The 23426-nt window shown below is 41.4% G+C and overlaps 1 protein-coding gene across 1 annotated transcript in view; it reads left to right on the forward strand.

Annotated features, from left to right (window-relative positions):
- Positions 1–2498: 2498 nt before the first annotated feature.
- The window catches only part of map2 (microtubule-associated protein 2), a gene marked incomplete at both ends in the record, with an annotated part of 36819 nt that continues 15891 nt past the window's right edge, over positions 2499–23426 (forward strand). The window contains 9 exons of the mRNA XM_080038433.1: positions 2499–2673; positions 9734–9823; positions 10400–10474; positions 12508–12723; positions 14276–14572; positions 15675–18581; positions 18912–19154; positions 19497–19634; positions 20643–20704. Of these exons, the coding sequence (XP_079894559.1) occupies positions 2499–2673; positions 9734–9823; positions 10400–10474; positions 12508–12723; positions 14276–14572; positions 15675–18581; positions 18912–19154; positions 19497–19634; positions 20643–20704 (4203 nt within the window). The remainder of the gene's footprint in view (positions 2674–9733; positions 9824–10399; positions 10475–12507; positions 12724–14275; positions 14573–15674; positions 18582–18911; positions 19155–19496; positions 19635–20642; positions 20705–23426) is intronic.

Genomic DNA, 23426 nt, shown 5'->3' on the forward strand with positions numbered 1-23426 from the left:
CGGATATGTGGATATGTTTTTATTTCACTGTGCCATGAATCCCTATTCTTTTCCATACGCCCAGTTTGAAGACAAGGAGCAGAAGTATTGAATGGATTGTAAATGCAGTGACTACGGCTCAGTGTAGGAGTTCCTTGGTCCCAGGCTGCAGTTATTGACTTATTTCTCCAGCAGACTTCACTTAAAGTCTCGGTGGACTGCATAGCTAAATGACAAATTGCTCCTTCACACACCCGCTTATGCACAACTACACAGGCTGCTCAGCAAAAAGATTGAAAAACCACCTGCAACAACCCTCATACCTCATCAAGCAAAACAAAAGCTGCAATTCCAATTGTCTTTGTCTTTCACATTATTTGAAAGTATTTCAAAGCCACTACTGGTACTGTAAGACTGAAAATGCCTCCGCTCTGCTCATATCAATGTCAATGACTAGGAAGAAAATGGAACAAAACAATAATTCAAAAATAAAATCCAATCAAAATGGCCAACAGACTTCTTCTAACCCAATAATTCACAGACAGAGTCTGAATGGAGGATTTGGCATACAGACAACCTTGTGTATTGATCTCACGCTACATCAAACTCAATTAATCTGCCCAGTATCGTCCAAGAGATCATTGAATCTCACTGCGTGTCCCTGCCTCAGGCGATTATGTGGGTTATCAATATGTTCCCTTTTCTGCTTCTACTTGAGCTCCACTCCATGCTGTTGTGATCAATTATCTACACTCAGCATGGGATTTCATATACAGTATACATTTAATCCCTAACATGCTGGATGTGGTCAAAACGGGAAATACCTACATCAAGATGCCCCCTCCTCCATTGTGGTCCTTACACTTTTTGTTGGGATATATTTGCTTCTGGATTCTTAAATATACTAAGATAGTACACCGCAAAGGCTATGATTCAAATGATTTTGTCTAGTGTTAGACTGGATCTCGTTAGATTGATCAGAACCCACTTTATATGCCCACAACCCATATGTGTGAGCCACACAAATCCCAAGGTCGGTTCTGGTCATTTTCAGCCAGTTGTGATTTCCACCTGGGCCACTGGTTCAGTCATTTCACACACACACAAATCAATAGGGTTTAATCCAGTGGCCGTCACCTGCCCGCTACCATCCAAGGACAGTATTTCACACAGGCTCTTTGAGAATTGTTGACAGAGTGAAGCTGCAGCAGGGATTATGACTGACGAAAAAGACATTTGTGAATGTGACACATGCAGTCTCCTCTGGTCTGCACTAGGGCTCCGCTAACAAATCAATACGGCAATATATCATGGTATTTATTTTCATCATATCTGTTTAAAGCATCATGACATGTCCAAATAATTTTATTATAATGGTGAACATTCTATTGGATATGTGATCATAAACAAGTAACTATGGTAACTTAGATAATGTCTGTCCTCAGCACACAATCTCTGCCATCTCTAAAGGCACCTGGCTCGGGCACCAAGCATATCCATGTTTGGGTTCTGAACTGAACACAGTGAGATGAGACTTTATCTGTAATAGCTCTAACAGGTGACAAAGCTGTTTTTGGCGACCTCTACAGGTCCTGAGTGCCTGTGTGCATATAATGGAGATGGGCAGAGTGCCAGGTGTGGCTGATTACACAGCAAAAAGTGTTGCTCTTTGTTTGTTTTGAGTAGTAGTCAGTTCTTTCATTCATTGTTAAGTAAACCACAAGACTCAAACTCAAACTCAGGAATCAATGGCATTTTTTTTCACACATTATTTATTTTACTCAATTTAAAAATAAATTTTTCACTTCCATTTATTTGCATTTTCCTTGTTTTTCAGTTCAATTAGGCCTATATGTAAATTTCAAAGTCATGGTGTTATATATCATTGTGATTATGATTTTTGCCAAAATTGAGCAATTTCCATGGTTTGGATCAATTGTAAACAATCACATTATTAAACAGGTAATCATTATTAACATTTTGACATGGTAACGCAGCAAGTGACAGGCTGACTTTTAGCTTGACATACACTCCCCTCTCCCAACTCCACTCCCCTCTTAAAATCTATAAACTTTTCGCTTTTTCTGTTGCACACAGCCAAATTGAATTTGAATTAAAGTTTTTAATTAAATAGTTTTAACGCAATTTAAATGATCAATATTGATGTTTTCAGACTTCCTTGATCATATACAGAAACTTGTATTTCAGCTGTTTTTACATTTTCAGTTAACTATGTGGAATATTGCAGTATCTAACGCAATATGCATCATATCGCAATCTATCGTGACATATATCGTGACCAATGTATCGTGATGCGTATCGCATCATGAAGCCTTGCCCTAGTCTGCATGGTTCTCCTTTATGGAACAATGCTAACATCGCGTTTTATAACAATGGCATGAAGAGTTTTGACCGCGCCTCACCTTCTATACTCCCTCCTCCATTTCTTCATGTCTTTCAGCTAGAAGGAGAGACCCCGTCCCTTTGCCCGCCCTCCCCTGCTGCTAGCTAGCACCAGCATGGCAGACAGTCGAAAGCCAGAAGATGGTGCCCCCCAGTGGGACCCATCAGGGGGACAGGAGTCCACTGGAGCCAATGGCTACTCTTCCTCTGCCTACAGGACCTGCCAGCCCGGTGCAGCCCACGAGAATGGCTTTAATGGAGAGCTGACCAGAGCCCACGCTGTAACTGCAGGTAAACCATGATTCCAATCATCATATTTTTTTCTGTTTTACTTGTTATCAGATGCTCACCGGCCATCTACCATTGAAGCCCATTTCAGCCAGGAAGGAAAATAGAAATTGTAATTGTAAACGGTATCCCTAGAAAGTCAACATTAATAACTTATTGTTTCTTACTTTTGTCTGTCTTAATCGTCTTGTTTTTTTTCTTTTCCTGGCAGAAATGGGCCTCTTTCATTTAGAATTGTGGGGATAATGGACAAATCACATCAGTCCATCTTATTCCTTTTGAAAGCACTGCTCACAGTTCAAAATGGAGAGGAACGTTCATACAACAGTGTGTCGGCATTTTTAGTATTAATGTCTGTGATTTGTGTGTGTGTGTGCAACTTTTTCCAGTGCGTGTGTGTGTTTTTATATGTCTTGTCTCTTCCTGTCCCCACTAAAAATTCCATACTGTTATTAATTTATATGTTAAAAATACTGTAGGCTATGTCTCTCTACCAGAACAATAATGTACCAATGGTGTAACCATGGAAATGGCTCCCCTACAATCTACTTGAAGAAGGCCTTTGTTCTTTTCGCCTGTAGCTTGTCACAGACAGGGCCATTTAGCATGGACAACAGGCCAATTATCCTCCCCTGTTCCTATTATTAGGGCTTAATTGACACTAGCTTGGAAGGATGGCAACAGTATTTTTGAGTATGTCTGCCTTTTGAACATTTTAATGCCATCAATGCCCATCTTTATAATTATTCAGTATCAAAGTGAATTTTGCTTATCACTGCGTCTTCTCCCTAGATAACTTGCGTTTAATTCTTAAAAGTGTTTCTATGTTGAGAGAGTAGAGAGTCAGATGATTTCTGCATTGTAATCACATAATGAGAAGATTTATCATTTATTTCCAGGTCTCTTGTCACATTGTATCGATGCACTGCTTCCTTTTAACCAGTAGGATGAGATAATTAGTATCTACAAAGGCCTCAAGCTTTCCTCTGGGTCATTATTAGCACATATCAAAGACATGCAAGCTATAAGCAGCATCCTTCCAACTTCACAGTAACGGAAGTGAAGTGAAGTTTAAGCCCGACATTCCAAAACAGACTTACATATGATATGAATCTTTTGAACGCATATTTTGTCCCAAGAGTTTGAACCGTAGGCATCATCCTATACTGTATGTGTTATCCATCAGAGATCATGTGAGGATGTCTTTAAACATCAGTTTTGGAACAAATATCTACACAAAAACGACATATCCTCCCGGGCAGCTGTGTAGCCAAAGCCGTGCTTGTCTGCAGTGCACCTTGTCACCACAGTTAGTATTGAGGGGGTGAGGGTGACAGTGGTGTGGGTGACAGAAGGACTGGCATTCGCTGAGCCTTCTCTGCCTGTGGAAAGCTCTACAGTCACAACAACATCTACTGAAGCACGAAATTGTCCTCTTGACTTTCCCTTTGAGAAGAAGCTGAAAAAAGCAGCCATTCAGCCATGATGCTGGAAGTGGTCAAGAGAAAGAGATGGAGAGAGGGAGGGAGGCAGGAAGAAACTTAATGGAAACGGAGAGAAGGCAGGAGGGTGGTTGAGCGTGTAAGAATTGCATAAATCGTGTAAGCCCTCCTAAGTGTGTTGACTGATGGTCATCGAGCTGATGCATGTAACTGGGCATAGTGTGAAGAAGCCTGGTAAAGATGTTCTGTTGTTGAACTCCCTCTAACTCATCAGCCTAAATCAGCATGTTCTGCCGCAGCAGCAGAGAGGAGATTTGACCAAATGAAGCGCTGCTGTGAAGTTTGAGCACGTCTGAATCCGTGAGGTTCTCTGAAGTCCATGACTGAAGGAAAAAGTATTTGGCTTTTTATCACTTCGGCACAAAATGCAAATGTCAGCATATTTTTGACAACTCAGTGAACGTTAATGTGTCAAAGGACTTAAATGGAATGCAATAACTAAAAAAAAGATAAGCACAGATGTAACATAGCATTTTTATAAAATCATTCACTCATGGTTACGAAAAAAGATATATAACAATCGATGCAGGTGACATCACTGCTTGCAATTTATTAAATTTTGTTTTTTTATATTATTTATTTAGCACACATTTGCTTAAATACTATATACCTATATGACCTCCTGAATTCTTAGTCCCTTGGACGAGGAAATACAACAAAGGAAGAATTATTTCTCCAAGATTGAGATACAATGTTGTATAATACAAGAGATGTCAAAACTAGAAATGTAAATTATGAACTAATATGGAGAAACAAATGATAATGCCGGACAAATAAAATGCAAAAATAGGAAGGAATTAGAGGTGGAGTATGTATGACCCCTGTCTCGTAACCAGCTGTCTGACCTTGCCACAATGAAGGCTAGCTGTCGGACTAAGAGATATGTGGCACTGCAGTACTGAGTTCATTTATCTGAGCATCGCAAAGAAAAAAGGACAGGGGCTGAAGAGTCAAGCACGTCTCTAGTAACTATGAAATCAAAACCTATGGTTATGAGATACTAAGTCATGATTACAAAAAACATACATGGATGAAGAACACTTTCTAATAAATGCAATGCAATGTCTTTTTAAATATTTAGGGACAACACAATTGTTTTTTTTAACCGATCAAAAATATATATTTTTTTAAACCTTTTTCTTTTACACTTTTTCAGAAGGCAAAAATCCGGGCTTGGTTAGATTCACTCTGATTTATGTCATGTGTAAGGAACATGTAAGTTGGATGGTCACAGCCATCATTTCCTACGTACTGGAGGCTACAGACATAGGCAGCAAAAAAAAACACGACATGTTTCTGGCATCTGAATTACATTGGGTCCCAAATCGGTGGCCAACCAGTCTGTTGCTATAGCAACCTCTGGCTTCACACATTTTGGGGACTGGCTGGTATCGTACCAAACGGCACTCCTGCTCTTTCTGTGCCCTCTCAGTCCTGCTGTGTGTGTGTGTGTGTATGTATGTGTGTGTCTGGCTGTGTGCTGCGAAGACTCTGGGCTTCCAGTCGTAGTATCTGCTCAGAGAGGGAATATTCTCAGCCTCAGTCCCCCTTCACGCAGGTAACACATGCCTTTACCTCGTGTTTGTGTGTGTCGGTGTGTGTTGGTGTGTTTGTTTGTGTTTGTGGTTACTTTTTGGTTATGGATGTAGATATGCTGATATGATGCAACCTTTCTGTAAACCAAAGCAGCTATTTGTGCATGTGGTTTATTTTCCTGTCAAAGCCAATGAGTGTCGGGCTGTGATGCCATTTTGACATCACTCTGTTAGAGAAATGCTGAGACAACCAGACCTGGCTAGTGGCCATCTCTGCCGGATTGCTTTGTGGGTGTGACAAAGACATTGTACTGTAGGTGCTATTCCTTTGTGAATGTGCATTTTTGAGGATTTGTTTGTAGGACTTAAAATACATTGTGTCTCATGTAGTGCCTGTGCCCTCTGCGTTGCTTTTGAATGTCCCTTTAGAGGTGTGTCTGGAAGGAAGAGACTGCATTTTGTTTTACCGTCCCAAGGCATATGCAATAAACCTCTTTAGAATTATAGTGGAGTGGTCTAGTTTGGATTTCTCTCTCTCTCTCTCTCTCTCTCTCTCTCTCTCTCTCTCTCTCTCTCTCTCTCTCTCTCTCTCTCTCTCTCTCTCTCTCTCTCTCTCTCTCTCTTGAATACTTGTCATATATTATGAAAATAGTCCAGCAAAGGCTACATTGCTCAAATGCCACCAACACACATTCAAAAACTGACCGGGAATGAAGGGTGATACAGGATGCAGAAGTCAGATCCAAAATCCATCACAAAAAAGGAAAAATTAAAGATAGAATGTCTTACTTTTTATGGTCTCTTTGGAACAGGAATAATTTCAACAATAATTTAGTGTTACCTTCATTTGCTTCTGTTTATGTTAAAGTTGCTACGAGGAACTTATAAGTATTTTTAAAACAGTCAAATTTTTCCTCTGACAAACAATACCATCAGCGCAAAGAAAGCTGTTTTTATATAGCTTTTATTTATGCCTTTGGTCTGGTCGGACACTCAGTCCGATTTACAGCTTGCGCATGCAGGCTCTACGTATGGTCACATATTCGTATGGGTCGCAGATTTCAGTGTAACGCAGCAACGAGATTTGAGTAGTCTATCCCTCCAGGGTATTTCAGGTAGCTGGTTTTACATACTCTGAGTTTAATCCTGCGCTCTGAGTTGGTCAACTCAGAGCGCAGGGTTGATGAGTAACTCTGGGTTTTCGGTTACAGAACAGTGGATCAGCGTTGGGTCAATCAACTCTGAGCGTGTTCACTCTGGGTGGAGCGTGTGCATAAAAGCCATCGTCAATGGATCGCTGATAACATGATTCACCATGGAAACAGAAGAAACAAATGCGTGATCCTCCCACTTCTCCACTTCTCAAAAAAAAAATAAAAAAAACTTCTCCACTACTACTGGAGTTAGAAATATTAACGAATGAGTTTATGGTAGCCTATGGAGAAGAATTAACGGGGATATTGTCACATAACTCTGATCTCATCTCCTCGGCAATTCAGAAAAAAACAGAGCAATCATTTCGCTTCCGTATGAGAAGCCATAGTCTATTTTAAAAAGTTACGCATATCAGCAGTAAAGTAATAAAGCTGGCGCGGCACAGCATTTCTGACAGTGTTTTATATTCGCTGTATAATATGTTGGGAAGCTATAGCCTAATAGCCCACTGTGCAGTAAACAGACTGTCGCTTCTTTTAAATGGGGAGTGAAAGACATTAACGTCTGACACATAAGGTGACAGTTTCCATTGAAGAGCCTGATTGATTTATTACCAGATCCATTTTCCTGAAGTGATCACAGTTTAAATTATTATATCATTTTTATATTCATATTAGGCTATTTAACGAGGCTCGTCTGTGACTTTAGGATCGCACAAGTGAACAGTAACAATCGCGTGCAGCCGCAGCGTTACATGAATCCACCTGACTGACATAAATCTGTTCAGTGGCACAGACGTTAAAAAGCATACAATACAAATAGGTTTATTAATCTGAATGTAGAGCATGTCACGATGTGTAAGGTGGCCGCCTATATGAACGGACCGAGGGCTGAGAACAAGGCTACTGATCAGATAAATGATCGGTCAAACGTAAAATCATCAGGAAATGATAAAAACATCCCGATGGAGATTTCTATGGAGTGATTTTGCTTCAAACTGTACAGGGACGCGTGTGACAGTGACACTCTTTCTTCAGTCGGAGCTGTAGCATAAAGTGGAAACAAACTCAGGGTAGGTCTAACCACCTATCCAGCAGGTTAGACCCACGGCGTATGTTGCCGCAGTAACTGACTCTCGGTCGCGCTGAACCTGCTTCCTGAAACGGAAAACCCAGAGTTTCCACTAACTCAGAGCGAACAAACTCTGGGTTGCCTCAAAACCACCTACCTGAAATAGGCCCCTGGTTAGGGAAGCAAGAGATAAACAACTTAACGGGAGTAAACATAAACACATTACCTCATTGTGATCCATCCTGCCGTCTCTCATTCATTCGCTTTCCGTGAGGGCACGGAATCTTTCGACTCTGTGAGAGTGGTTAGTAACACTGCATCAACTCACTGCAATCAGGTGTGTGTGGCACTGACTGGCATTGAGTTGATGCAGTGTCATTAACCACTCTCACGGAGCCGAAAAGATTCTGTACCCTCACACTTTCAACATGGACATGGACTATATTGCGTCCTTATCACTTGACACTGGCACCGGCCAGCACGCACTAGAAAAGAGCTTTACGACAGCTGGCGTCGTAAAAATACTACCACTTTGGTCCAAAGGGGCCGCTAGTTTACAAAGTTCCTCGTAGCACCTTTAACTCCTTGAGCATAATGTGATCTTTGTGCCGTGCAAGGCTAGTCCAGGGTTTAGGACATTAGGACACACATATCTACAGGGTTCTTTGACCCTATGTTTAAGCTTTAGGGGCTGTCTTTCGTTGTTTAATGTCACAACCATTGTCCGTGTTTGACGTTGACATCTTTCAATTGTACTTCCCACTACTCAAATAAAAGGTTTTGCTTTGGAACAGTGAAAATGTGGTACACTTTGCAATTGAAAATGGGAAATCGCTGCTTTGAGTTGGTGAGTGGGTTGTGCTAAGTGTTTCTGGAGGGTGTGTGTGTGTGTGTGTGTGTGTGTAATTGTTTAGTGTGCCTGCCAGTGTGTTTGTGCTGATGTGGGGTTGATGTTAGAAAGAACCAGGTCCTGAAACAACTGCAGAAAAAGCATCACAGTGCCAGCTGATCCCACATAACTACTGTTAACATGCAAATAAAGGCTCGGTGGCCGGTGAACCTTTATTGAACGTCGTCCATACACTCCATCTCCTCTGTCTATATCTATATCGTTCAACATCAAATTTTAAAGAAAAACATGGCAAATACAATTGTGAAAAAATCTACTGACAGTTTTTTTTTCCCTCTACTTCAGTTAAAAATGGATCCAACTGGATTCAACCAAAATTGGATGTTTTAAACTATGAATTAAATTTTATATACAATGTGTTTGGCAGCAGCTATAGCCTTGCTTTTTATTTCCAGTGCTTAAAAGTGCTTTATTTTTTAAATGCTGACGACTGTGTATTCTGTGTACCTTATTATATTCTCAGATGCATTAAAGAGATTATTGCCTCAGCTTTAATCAAAATAGGGCAGAAAATAACACATTTTAAGAATCTAGATGTCTTTTATCTCATAAAAGTGCACTCAATGGGTCGGGTCCAGGTTTAATTTTTAGTCTGTAGCCTACTTGTTCTGAAATTGCCGGGTTTCCATGGTGACACTGACAGCCTTCTCCGGCAGACTTAGCATCCCTGCGGTTATGGAAACCATTTCAGCTCCCTCACAATGGCTTTCATGACATGATTAAAACAATACAGTTATCTGAAATGGATAAAAGATTTGATTTTTTTCTTGTTGTTGAAAATGTAGTATGCGTTTAATATCGACTTTATATGAACTATGAACGTTGAACCAAATGAATGCATTGGTTTGGACTGTTGCTTGACCTTTCTTGTTTGTTTGTGTCTGTGTCAGAGCAAGTGTCAGCGCGGATCGTGCAGGAAGTGACGGCAGAGGCAGTGGCGGTACTTAAAGGAGAGCAAGAGACACAAAAGCTGCCACCAGGTAGACCACACACACACACACAGACACACACACACACACACACACACACACACACACACACACACATGCACACTTGCGCGCAAACTTGTAAAAGCGTCATTAGTATTCATCATTCTTTTTTCGATGATTTGGTGGTTGTTCAGTGTAATATCCAAGATAGGTTAAGAGTTTTATTCGGAAAACTGTGGGCAATTAAGAGCCGCCAATTCTCCTAACCTTGTGGTCTCATCACAAACTAAACTACATGATGGAATACAAAATATCCCATCCTATCCACATCAAAGTATCACTGTTCATGGTAAGCACTACTGCATTGTATATGTTAAAGAAGGCAGCCGCAATTCAACTGTAACTCATGGCCAGTGTGACAGCTTTGCAGAGGCTGAGTTGTCCCCAATTTCTTCTTTGACGAGTTTCCATTGTTTTGATGGAAGTGCTGTTTTTTTTCAGCTGGTCTAGCCCTCGCCAGTAGTGCTCACAATTCTATCCGAATGAATGTCCGCAGCTAAGTCTTTCACAATTTGTGATTTATTATGACCATTCTGCTTCTTTCTCTTCCTCTATCTTCGTTTGTAGTTGAAGACACCACAAATTTGCCTCCCTCTCCTCCCCTCTCACCTGCTGCCGAGCACTTTGGTCCTCTGGAACAAGGTAGGCCAAGAATATGAAGTGTGTTCAGAGTGTGGTTTCCTTCTTTTCCATGGCTGATTCTTCTGGAGTTTTGTGATCTCCACCACATTGGGGTACTGATGTGACGTGGGCTTGGCTTTTTTTGTGGGGGGTGGGTGGGTGCTTTGTAATCCCCCGCGTCTCAAGAAATCCCCCACCTACAGGGCACAAACCACACATTGGAAACATGTACATAACAGAGTTGCTGAAATCAGGAACATGTTCTCCATTTTTCAGTCATCCATTTCTTCTAAAAAAAAACCCTGCTTCCTCCTTCACATCGTGCACCTTGGAACAAACACAGTTTGAATCTTCATCGTCACCGCCATTTTATCTCTCAAAGAAAGAAGTGCTCACATGCATGACAGGCACACTCTTTTTTATCCTCCTCTCATCATCCTCTAATTTCCCCTTTCTAACCTTCACACATCAAAGTCTTCCCACACACTAATATGACAGGCAATTTAGGTAACCCTCCAACTTCTCGTTTGTTTGTATTTCACGTCTTGTGTTTTTCATGTCCCAACCTGGTGTTGTGTTTTCTTGTCATTGTCCACCGTCAGTCTTTTTCTGTATGTGTTTTGCTGTGGCTGCAGTTCAGAGTTTTTGCTATGAACATTACTTGAAGACAGACTCAAGCTTAAGCCAAAGAGCTTTCTGGCTAACACTGAAACCTAGTAGGAATAGTAGGGGGTAAAATCATTGTATAAGGCCCTGCAGCATATAGGCCCTAAGAGCATATAGGTACTGTAAGTGAGAGCTAGCCCTCTGACTTTTCAAGATTATAAGTGCAAGGCTCATACATTACAGACAACACCAGATTCATATTGTCAATGTTGTTATCTCTGTGTAACTTGTGTATTGAGTCATAGCAGTCAGAAGGTGACTGTGTCGACCAGGCAAATTGATAAAGAGGTTAAGGTATTTGTTGCTTTGTTGTATTGGCTTAGCCATGTCATGACATTTGGAGATCATGTTTTAAAATAATAGAGGTATGCTTTTTAAGCTACACAAGGTTTTCCCATTGTTCTAGCAGATTGACTAAATTGTGTCTTTGTTCAGATTCATAGGTATAGAGGTTTGTTTATGTAGATGCAATGGCAACTGATTGTTTCACTAGTCTAACTACTGTTGTATTAGTCTCATAACTGTTGTTGTAAGTGTAACAACATTACTCTTTGTGTGTTGTATGTCTTTTATTTAGATTGAATCATTTGTACGTGAAGCAGTTTGTCTTGATATCTTTCTCCAATGATGCAATACCTGTGTCCGTCTCAGAATATAGCTGGCCCCCAGGGCTTTGTCCCCTTTGAGTTGCTTGTCACTGTCTTCATGTCAATGTCTTGTGTGTTGTGTTGCTCTCAATCAAGCTTTGTCCTCTTCTGGCATATTTCCCCTCTCTTGTGACTCTGTCTGTTTTGTTTTTTTCCTTTTTAGTTATTTTATTATTTCCCTCCTCAACTGTTATCTTCTTTTCCACTGCCCAAAAATGTCCATCTTAAAAAGTCACTTGAGAATTTTATCGAGCAAAGATAATTGTAATTCTTAAAAATTCTAAGCCCACAACCGACACCAGTTTAAGTAATGATTGTATTTGAGTTTGACTTCCCATTCCCCATATCTATGAATTCTAACTAAACCACAACAGTAAAAACTGAATGCAAAGAAGCAAGTGTACATAGTGTAGTTAAGTGGAACATGACGTTTTGAATAGAAAGAAATCTTGATTCAAATTAGTGAAACAAAATTCTAAAAGTGTCTTCTTCCAATTGTTAGTTATTTTTTACTAAAATTGCAAAACCCCTGTTTAATTAGTATTCTATCAATATTTTCAAAGCAAAACTAGATATATAGACTGAATATTATCTTGACTCATCTTTAAGAAGGACATTCTTTGCTGTGTTCTTCCATTGTTTTCCTCTTCCTTTATCCTCTTTTTCCTCCTCGCTCTCTCTTCCAGTCCGTGTGTCCAGATTTCCCTGCAGTTCTTCTCCTTGTGTCTGTCTTGTTTGTAGATGTAGGGGATGAGGAGGAGGCGGGGCCCCTCCGCCGCTTCCAAAATTCTCGGGAGAGGTGCAAGTTCCTCGCCCCCTCCATCTCAGTTTCCGTGCCTGAGGACGACCCCTACCACTCCGACGAGGAGTACTATGATCACCCATTGTTCAGCCCAGAGTGGACGCACTCGGGCCGTTGCCCCACAGGGCAGGCCGTGGCCTTTAGACAGATTGAAGGTGAACCACGCATGGTTCCTGTTTGCCATTTCCCCCCCTCCATTTCTCTTTCTCTCACTCTGTTTCTCTCCTTTCTCTTTATACAACCTATTCCCTCTCCTCCTTCTGTGATTTGACCTCCTCCCTCCATCCCTTCCGTCTCTTCCTCCGTCCGTTCGTCTTTTCTTCCCTCTTTGTGGTGTGTTTGTGTGTCCTTGTGATGTTTGTTCGCTCAAAATCTGAGCAAAATTCACATTTGTTAAACAGTCATACTTCTTTTTTTTATTTCTTTCACCCAAAGCCATTGCTACCTTACGTTGCCCTGCCCTTTAGTCCAACACATAGCAGTGTGTCTCTTAAGTAGACAATTGTTAGACAATTGTGACTCTCAAGGACATAATACACCATAGTTCTCTATCAGTAAGACCACACGACCACCAAGATCTACTTTTCGGTTCAAATGGCTTTCCTGAAGATCTCAGGGATACGGTGCATGATTGATCACCTCCATGCGCAAATTTCTTTATATCAATCATCTCTCAAGAGTACCATGTCAAACACCCTACACTCATCCTAAACTACTCTCTACTGTGGCAAAAAGGAAGACTTTCAGCTCAATAACACTTACACCTTCAAACAACCTTCCACCTTTATTATCTTTAGCAAAACATGATAAGGCTAGTATCTTATAAAGATGATTAACCAAAAAACATAAAGTCCACCTAAGACCTCATTGTCTTTGCACTTAGGCTAGTCAAATACACAATATATACTTCTACGTTAACCATCAAAATGAATATGGCTTCAACAGTGGACAATAACTTAATTTATACCTCTGCCTTAAATAATACCTTGGGAAAAACTCAACTCCTCTTATCCTTGTCTTGACTAAAACACCTCATAACACTGATGTAAGTGAGTTAATTCCCCAAAAATGTATTGATCGATCTCTAAATGGCTGAACTATCCATCTATGTTTTTTTAAATGTATGTATTCATTCAATACACACATTACAAAGAAGAGATTTAAATAGTATGTCCATTCAGTGCAATGTCAAGAATTTTGAGTCATTCTGCTTTTTAATGTAGGCAACTGAACTGCAGCTCTTCAGAGTGGCCTTTCTCTGAAGAACCAGGGATTTCAGAAGAGATACGAATAGATGTGTTTCTACATAGTTTCTTTAGGAGCACAAGTTAGGCCATAAAGTGTTCCCACTGCATATATTTTACGCTTTTCCTTGAACCACCTTACTCTTCAAGGTCATTTGGTCAGTCTGGATTCAGGCACGGTGTGTGCAAGAGAAATAAATAAGTATAAATGGTCTTTGGTATACAGAAAATACTGATAATAAATATTAGTGTAGATATAAAAGATAAATATCCCAAAAACAAAAGCACAACACTCTGTACTGTATGTGTAATGTACCTATATGTGTAAACAGACATACTGTACACTTTAGGTCATATTTTCCCTGAGCTGAAAGTGTCCCACCCTAAGTTGTGTTCTCACATGACCCAAGTCTGTGTTGCCTGTAGTCTTAATGTGTCCCCCTCTCACCCTGTTTTTGAGAAGAAGAGACCATGGAGGCTCTTACAGCTGAATACGAGGAAGAGTTGGAAGAGTTGGATATGGAGGAGGAGGAGGAGAGTGCAGAAGCAGCAGATTCCGATGCAGCTCTTGATGAGCAGCAATGGAGCGGGGAAGAGCCCGAGCTGGACAGCCCCCAAGCTGAGCCTTTAGAGCAGGCAGAGGCAATAGACGAAGCCCAGGATCTAGACCTGGAGCCAGCTGAAGCAGCTAGTTCTGCTGCAGAAAGCTCCATGGACAGAGAGGAGGAGCAAGCAGAGGGTGAGGAGAGTCTTGAGACAGGTGTGTCCTGCCCTCTGCTCTCCCTGCCTGCATGTTATGTTTTTTGTCCGCTGTATAAGAATGCCAGATGTGTCCATAGTGATCCATAGGCAATATAATATAATTCAGGTGGAATGGCAAGTAATTATCTCTGCTGCTGCTGCTGCTGTGGCTGCAAGGCAACACAGGCTTGTTGGTGAAAAGAGTCACTTTTTTTTAGAACCTAACCTGGTTGTATTGTGTGCTATCTCTGCGTTTGCATTTTCTTTTTTTGTGCTGTGGATTTCAAGGCCGGCTATTTGGTTTTGGTATGATGAAGTGAAGTGTTGCTGAACGTGAAAGTGCTTTTTTTTACCGGCTTTAAGCTTACAGGTGTCTCATTGTGTCTACACATGGCTTGGTGCTGTTATGGCAGTGCTATGCCCTTTTTTGTAACCATACCTACTCAGTCATATTCAGTGGATCCCTTTTTTTCTATAATAATTCTGTGTACAGAATTTGCAGGGGATTTTGTGTTGGCTGTGTCTTTTTATAGTTATTTCATCAAATGCATTATTTCAAATATAAGTACCATTATTTTTGTATATTTTATTTTGTCATTGTTACTGACTGTTACATACTGAGTGTATGGCATTTCTCTGTCATTCATTTTTATTGTGAAAGTCTCTATTACGAACTAAAATTAATTTGATATAAATTAAACTATGTGAACATTTATATATGTTAAATGGTCAAAATTCTAAAAATACTTAAATTTCCTTACAAAGAATGACAGAAATGCTCTACTTTTTGTATCTGTATCTGATGTTTTGAAAAGCCGCATGGATATCCATCCCATCTGTTATTGCTTTGTTCCGATAAATCAGCATCACAGACTCATGCCGGTTCTGTCACAAACCATGCCATATTCTCATCCATCCGTGACTTGGTGGACCCCATAATCTCGCCGTACATCTTCAGCGATGGCCGTATCATTGTGCTGTAAGTTTCTGAGGACAGCTTTGCCTGTTTCTGTAATGACGGCTTTTTCCCAGTTCCTAGCTTCAGTATTTTACTTGTAGCATGCCAAATGAGTTACTTGTCTGTGGTGATGAAAACTGCCAACTTACAGATGTCCTTTCAGCTTTGAAGATGGACTCAGAGAAGCAGGGCAGCGAGAAAAGTGGTTCCATGAGCCCAGACAGCATTGGATCCGAGAAACGGCCAGAAGAATTGTTTGAGCCCCAGATCCAAGGGTTCTTTGCTGGTGAACGTGTTGTACCAGAGAGCCCCACCATGGATATGCCATCCTTTATACCTCCAGATGTTGAACCCAAGGAATCTGCCAAATTGCTCACACTTCAGCCTACATATGGTGAGCCGATCACACTGTCAGAGAAACAGCCGTCAGTGGAGGTGGTAGAGATCAGCAGCATTGGTGGTCCCTCTGATTTATCTTCAATGGGAGACAAACTTAAGAGAGGAGATTCAACGAGGGAGGCAAGTGACAAATCTGGCATGTCAGCATATTTTGAAACATCAGCCGTGGATGTTGATGAAGCTCCCCAATGTAAGGGTGAGGGTTATTATGAACTGAGCAGAGCCGGTGATGAGAAGAGTACAATTGATTCCAAGCCTCAGGAGATCAGCTACAGCATGTTAGCTGAAGCCCAAGATAAACCTGAAACTAAAAAAAGTACAGTGGAAGACAATAGACTGTTCACAGTTCCTGACAGGAGTAATGAATGCAGGCTTTCCCCGGGTAAACTGGCCTTAGAGCAGAGGAGTTACTCACTAAACATCAACATTGGAGCATTGGATCAAAGTGGCCAAGGTAGACCTAGGAACTTCTCCCCACTTGCAACAGATATTATGTCATACACTAGTGGAAGTCTAGATGAGTCAGCAGAATACCTCCCAGTTACTACGCCCTCTGTGGATAAGCCTCCATCCTTCCCTCCCCTGATACTGGAGACTGCAGCTTCAATCACTTCAGATACCTCCTCTCCTCCAAGGATCACTGAACTCATTTCCAACCCTAGCCCAGAACCTGAGTCCCCAGAGTCACCGCAGCCCCTCAATAGTGCCTTTAAAAATGGCACAGTGACATCGCAAGACTTGCCTGAGCTGTTGGACCTCGCTGGTACCCGTTCCAGACTGGCATCAGAAAACAATGAGAATGAAAATATCCGCAGAAAGTCATTTCAAGCTGATGCTCTTCCCTTCACTGATGACCCAATGGCTAGCTTTATTTCGGGGGAACATAGTCCTGGGTTCAAAAAGAGTGATAGCCAGCTGGAAGAGATGGGCTATTGTGTCTTCAGTGAATACTCAGGGCCCATGCCATCACCTGCAGATGTGTACAGCACTACTGACACTGCACAGGCCTTCACCCCCTCTGTCCTGCAGGAGAAAGTGGCTGAGCAGGCTAGGAAATTAGCAGTTAGGGACACATCTGAGGAGGACACAAGCCAGCCATTAGGGATTCCTGATATCACTGCAGAGAAAGACCAGAAACAAGTAGAGAGAAAGGATTCTGCTGAAGGAAAGGGCAAAGAGATTAATGACAATCAGCTGAATAAACCTGTAAGTGAGACGCCACCTGCTTACCCGGGTGAGTCCTTTGTGACACCAACAGTCACTGTGACTCTAGAAGAAGGTGGGAGGTCAGAGAGTGAGACTGAACGCCAAGCCAGCTGTGAAGGCTCAGCTTCAGAAATCGAGATTGCCGACTACGAGAGGCAGATCCGCAAATTGGAGATGGAGGACAGGCCTCTCAGTATGGAGGAGGAAAGAGAACTGCGGGAGCTTCGGGAGAAGGTGAAGCTGGTCCACCAGGAGGCGTATGAAGAAGTGGATGCCGAAGATGTGTACCAGCTGACTGGCGTGGCCAAGGACCGGATCGCCAGGCCTGTCAAAACCTCACCTAGTTCATCCGTGGAGAGTATCATCGATGACGACAAGCTGCTCTCCCCAGTGCTCTCGCCTTGCAAGCTAAAACAAAGAGACATGTATGGTTCCCCAAAAAGAGCAGCATCACCAGTGTTAGGAATAAACAAAGAGGTCAAACAAAAACAGGAGTCAGAAAGGATGAAAGTGATGGAAGAGCAAGAGAAGGAAGCAGCCGAGAAGAAAATGAAAGAAGAGAAGGAAGAGGCGGAAAGAAAACTCAGAGAAGTGGCAGCAAAACAAGAAAAGGAAACGAAAGAGAGGGAAGAGAGGGAAAGGAGAGAGAGAGATGAAAAGGAGAAAGAAGAAGCGGAGAGAATGCTGAGGGAAGAAAAAGAAAGGAAAGAGATAGAACAGAGAAAAAAGGAGAGAGAGGAGAAAGAAAAAGAGGAACAAGAGAGGAAAGAGAAAGAAGTCAGAGAGAAGAAAGAAAGAGAAGAGAGGGAAAAGTTGGAGCGAGAGGAGAAAATAGAGAGAGACTTGAAAGAGAAAGAAGAGAAAAATAGGGAACTTGAAGAAAAGGAGGAGAGAGAGAAAGTGACTGAGATAGAAATAAAGGTTGTAGGGAAGCCTGAGGAGATTGCAAGACAACCAGGCGAAATGGCAGCTATTCAGTCTGTGGATAAAGAAGCCGAAAAACCAGTGGTTCCTGGAAAGGGGCAAGAGGGAGGTGAGGAAGACCGGTTAGAAAAAGCAGGGGCAGGGTCATCAGCAGTACAGGAGATCCCTGAGGCCCATGCTGCCATCGAATCGGTGGTGACAGTTGAAGACGACTTTATCACTGTGGTCCAGACCATCGATGAAGCAGAGGAGCCGGGACACAGCGTTCGTTTCTCTGCCCCACCTGAGCCCCAAGCCCTTTCTGTGGCTGGCAGGAATGAAGAGGAGGAGGATGAAGATGAAGAGAAGTCTGTGGAGTTGGCCCAAGAAGCAGACATGGAGGCTGCCAGTCTAGAGGAGGTGGGTGAGGTTCCAGAAACCCCCGCCTCTCCTGAGAAAGAGGCTCAAACTGTAGAAACCGAAGCACGGACGGAAAGCTTCGATAGAGACGAAACTACAATGGACGACTCCATCCTGGACAGCTCCTGGGTCGACACCCAAGGTGAGATCTACTTTGATGGCTTGTACCTATCACTTTGTCACCTATTATGCAAAATGCACTTGTTTATGTTTTTTATATACGCTAATATAAGTCCCCAGTGTGCCTAGAGAATACTCCTAAAGTATGAGAAAAAACAACCCTCTCTTTTTCCACGTCCACCTTTCTGAAAACCTTTTTTCAAAAACCCCAGTCAGCCCTGTTAGAAATATAAAGAGACACTACTCCATGAAAACAGTTTCCAGTAGAAACCCAAGTTACAATTGTGTACCTGAAAATGAGCACAAGATTTTACCTTCAATATTTTTCATGTCTTGTTTTGCCACACTGCAGATGATGATAAGAGTACGGCAACAGAGCAGATTGAGCCTTTGCCCAAGGTTCCTAGCCCAATCGAAAAGTCTGCTGTGGTCCAGAACAAGCAGACACAACAGAAGAAGATGGAGAAACCGGAAAAGACGGTCAAAACAAAGGCGAAAGGAGGGCGGGCTAAAGGCCGGATCTCCACACCAGAGCGCAAACCTGTCCACAAAGAACCTGTTTATATCCCCAGAGAGGAAGTCAGGAAGAAAAAAGGTTTTCACGATTCTGTATTCCTTTTTTATTTCTTAAACCATTACTTATAGTCAAAGCAGCTGTTATTTATATCTCTAATTATATATTATTATCAAACCATTTATCTTAGCTGTTGCTCAAAAATTGTAGTGCTTGCCATAGAATGAATATTATTATGCACTTGTCTTTCTTGCCCTGTTTGTCAAGCTATTTTAAAGCAGTGGCTCTACATCATCATGTGCCTAAGTGGGGATTTTTTTTGCTGTTCTAAATTCCATTATTCCACATGGTTCAGTGTGTGCCTGAGCTTATTGCTTTGTCTCTGCTTTTTTGTCAATGGCCCTGTTTCCTCTGATAATGTAGCCGTGATAAAAAAGACTGAGCTTACCAAGAAAATGGAAACTCAGTCTCAATCGCCTTCCAAGAGGAGCGCGGTGAAGCCAGCTGCTCGTCAGACCCGCCCCATCCAGCACCACTCCTGTCCTAGAAGGAGACCCACAGGTGACACATTGCCTTGGTCTGTCACACATGTGGTGCTTTATGAGAGCCACCAGAAAATCAATAACCACCACATACAGTTTAGTTTTTGGCATCCATTTTGTTCATTTATTGTTACATTGGTTTGCTTTTTGTCATGTGTGTTTTTGTTTTTGATCACAATAAAAAAACAACAACTGCAATACCATGTTTCATTTGACTTAATTAGTTTTTTATTTTTGTTCTCTCTTCATTCTTTCAAGAGAATCTTAACACCACGCTACAAAAGCATTGTTTGGTTGATGTTGAAAGTGTTGTTATTTCACACTTCTACATCACTACAGCAAGGTCAGCAAAAACAAGAATTCCAGCTCGTGTTAAGTTACTCTTTCCATCCTTCCTTACGTTTACTATCACAGTATATGTGATTTCCTGTTTTTCTGTGTATGGTGAGCTGTTGGTGATCTGAAGCTTTGTTCACAATATTCAAAGGTTTTGTGATAATAATGAGGAAGTTGTTTGATTTGAAAACCTATAAAACTGACCCTCTCTGGTCTTTTCAAGAATTACATAGACACTCCGGGCACTAGCCATCTATGGTTTTGTTCTTTGGACCTGATACTGTAAAGAGTAAGCAACGCTGCTCTGTTTCACAGACAATTCACAATTCATTTTCCCCTGACAGACTGAATTCTGTGTCACAGATGATGAAAGCTCGCTATACTGCTGCATTGCCCCAATTAGATTGTTTTCCGAGGTTGCCTTACGTAATACAAAATCCCCCATTCTTTGTGATATCTTGCCAATCTTTACAGAGCACAGCTCTCAATGGGGGGCAGCAACCCGCTCCCACGGAACATTCGATTTGTCATATAGCATTACAAAATACATGTTTGATAATACATGTATTTTTGGTATCCCTGTAGGATGTTCAAAAGGTTCTTACGTCTTCCCCTTCCACGTGTGAAGGTTAAAAAATGCATTCTGCCTGTCTAATATTCTTGTAATTGTGTTTACGTCTCTCTCTCTCAGAGGCGCTACCAGACAGTCGTCAGCCTCTCAGTGTTGCCAGACAGTCTCGCGACAGAGCATCGGTGAGTACACTACACCAGCCCCACAACAGCATGAGCCTTGGCACCGAAACCATCAAAACTACTCAGAGAAGAAACTCATTGAAACCTGCACCACCGAATATATTTTGCTGTAGAACAAACCAATCACATCAGTCAGAAATAATTGACACTAAATATAAAAAAACAAAAGCTTCTTCGAAACAACATTACATCTGCTTATATTTTGTGTGTCCTTTAGTATAAAGTTTTTTTGAACAGAAAGCTGTATGCATAATAATAAAAACATATATTTCAAACCTTTATGCTTTACTACCGAACAAGACACTTCATGCATCTTTAGTGCAGCTGCTGAAACAACTAGCACCAAACATTAATTAGGCAGGATAATTATCACTATAATTAAGACTCATTAAAAAGCTGTTACATATTTTCTCCTGTTACTTGCAGAGCAACCTAATAATCTATTCAGATAGACACAATTACATACTGTTAAAGCGAGTTATGTCTCCTCTGTCTATCCAAGCACAAATCCCTGCATGGAAAACAGCGCATTGCACTTCAATATTAAAACCACTGTTAGTTTTCATTTGTATTTTATGAAACAAATATTTATGTGGGTTTCTTTAGCTTTTTGTAAAATGTTTGCCATTGTTGCCTTATTTAATGGGTTTTTGCATGAGTAGTCGAGACGGATCCATTTAGAGTGTTTTTTGAAAATGGAGTGGGTGTTGAATCACCCTGTGCCATTTCCCCAGCGACTGCGGTCGTGACTCCATTTTACACCTCTACAATGGTAATGACAGTTATTGTGTATAAAATAACACAGTTTCTGCATTTCTTAAATGTCATACTGTAAGTGTGTTCTGTCACTTTGAGCCCACATCACATTATTTACCGTCTCACAATTCATCTGTTTGTTACAACGGTCCACAGTACATGGAATCTTGCAGGAGTCTGTCGAATGACAGGTTTCACTTTCTTTGGAAATTTCATGTCATAGGGGAGAACGCGGTAATCTGAGCCACTTTTTACATTTGCTCCCCTCTAAGCAAGCTAAAATGATTTATCACTCAAATTTACACATTTCCCATTAATTCAGGATGTTTCCTAGAAATGGGCATTTGCAGAATTTTTTCAAGACAAAGGGCAGTGAAAATATGATTGTTTTAAAAAAAAGTTGTCATGTGGCTCACTTTACCCCAGCTGTGGGGTAAACTGAGCCAGACCAGGAAAATCAAGGGGGTAAAGTGAACCAGCTGGGGGTAAACCACTTTCCACTCTGAAACTACCATAACAACACATATTGTAACAGTTATAATCCTGAAAGCTAGCCACACATTCCAGAACTAATGTCGGACTAGTAAAAGAATGATGGGGTTTGGTCAATTAAGCAAAGCTAATTTTCTAAACACTTGAAAGTAACTCTGAACAAAATCAAATACAACATATTATAATTCAAAAGGTTTTAATAAGATTCAAATGAAAGATAGAACCAGTTAGATTAGAACACAGCCTGGGGGTCAGAAAACAGGACCCTTAGAGCCAGCTTGTGTCTGGGGGTTAATACATAGGAAAATCAGAACCAGCGAGAACAGCCTGGGACTCAGAACACAGGAGAAGACCCAACTGGATTATAACATCAGCCTGTCATACTCTACAACTAGGCCTACTCTACATTCCAGCCCTGAAGGTTACAGGGAAAGATGAGAAGGTGCTCTTTCCGTGTGGTTGCCCCAGGTCGTCTTCCTGATGTATTTCCTTGGCATGATGGCTTTTCTACAATGCGTATGACATGTAATATTACATTAAAATATGTTTAAGACTAAACTTAACTTGTGCCTCATGGTGGGGGAAAGTGAGATAGTGGCTCACTTTCCCCCGCAGCATTTGGCTCACTTTCCCCCACCACCACAATTTGAGAAAAAACTACCTCTCTTAGCATTTCAGGCTAATCTTCAGTTATCAGCATCACATGGTTTCATATGTTGGTAGTTCATCAACACGTATGATAGAAGTTTTTCTACGTGAATACATTTGCTTTGGCACAACAGTTGATTAAGTTGACAGCAAGAAAATTTACTTTTACATGCAAAATACCTATTCTGGTGAAAAAACATGCTTACCACAGCACCATGAGGTCCTCTCTTTCAGGGCCATGGGGAAATGAGAGGGGCTTGAAAACGTATATCTCACATGACCAAAAATGTTTTCCGTTGCCTAGATACAGGGGGTGGCTCACATTACCCGATGCCTCAGATTCCCCCGTTCTCCCCTACATATTTTATTTCTTACTGACATGTTCACAGCGGATGCTTATTTTATGAAAGTCGGGCTATGATTAAATGCTAAACCTGCAGCATCCTATGCTTATGTCTCAATCCTCATCCCACAGCTTGTGCATCAGATCTTGTGGACTGATGATAATGCATGTCAAAGCATTGTTATTGTCACCACTTTTTGTCACCATGTGTCCTGTATTTTGGTGCCGTGCTGCTCACCCATTGGGTGTCATCGTTGTACCATCTCAGTGCCGTGCCCTTCGTTTGCCACTAACAAAGATCCCCACCTCCATATCCAGAGTGGCTGCCTCATTAGATAGACCTCGTCCATTCTCAGCAGAGCCTCAAGGCTCTGTAGTATTACAAAGGCTCATAGCCAAGGTAGGTGAATGGGGAAGCAGCACTTAAACTGAAGATGTTCTGGAAAGAACTTAAAAACATTGATATAATTTGTTTAAAAAATG

This window comes from Ammodytes marinus, assembly GCF_949987685.1.
Source record: "Ammodytes marinus genome assembly, chromosome: 12".
Taxonomy (NCBI): Eukaryota; Metazoa; Chordata; class Actinopteri; order Uranoscopiformes; family Ammodytidae; genus Ammodytes; species Ammodytes marinus.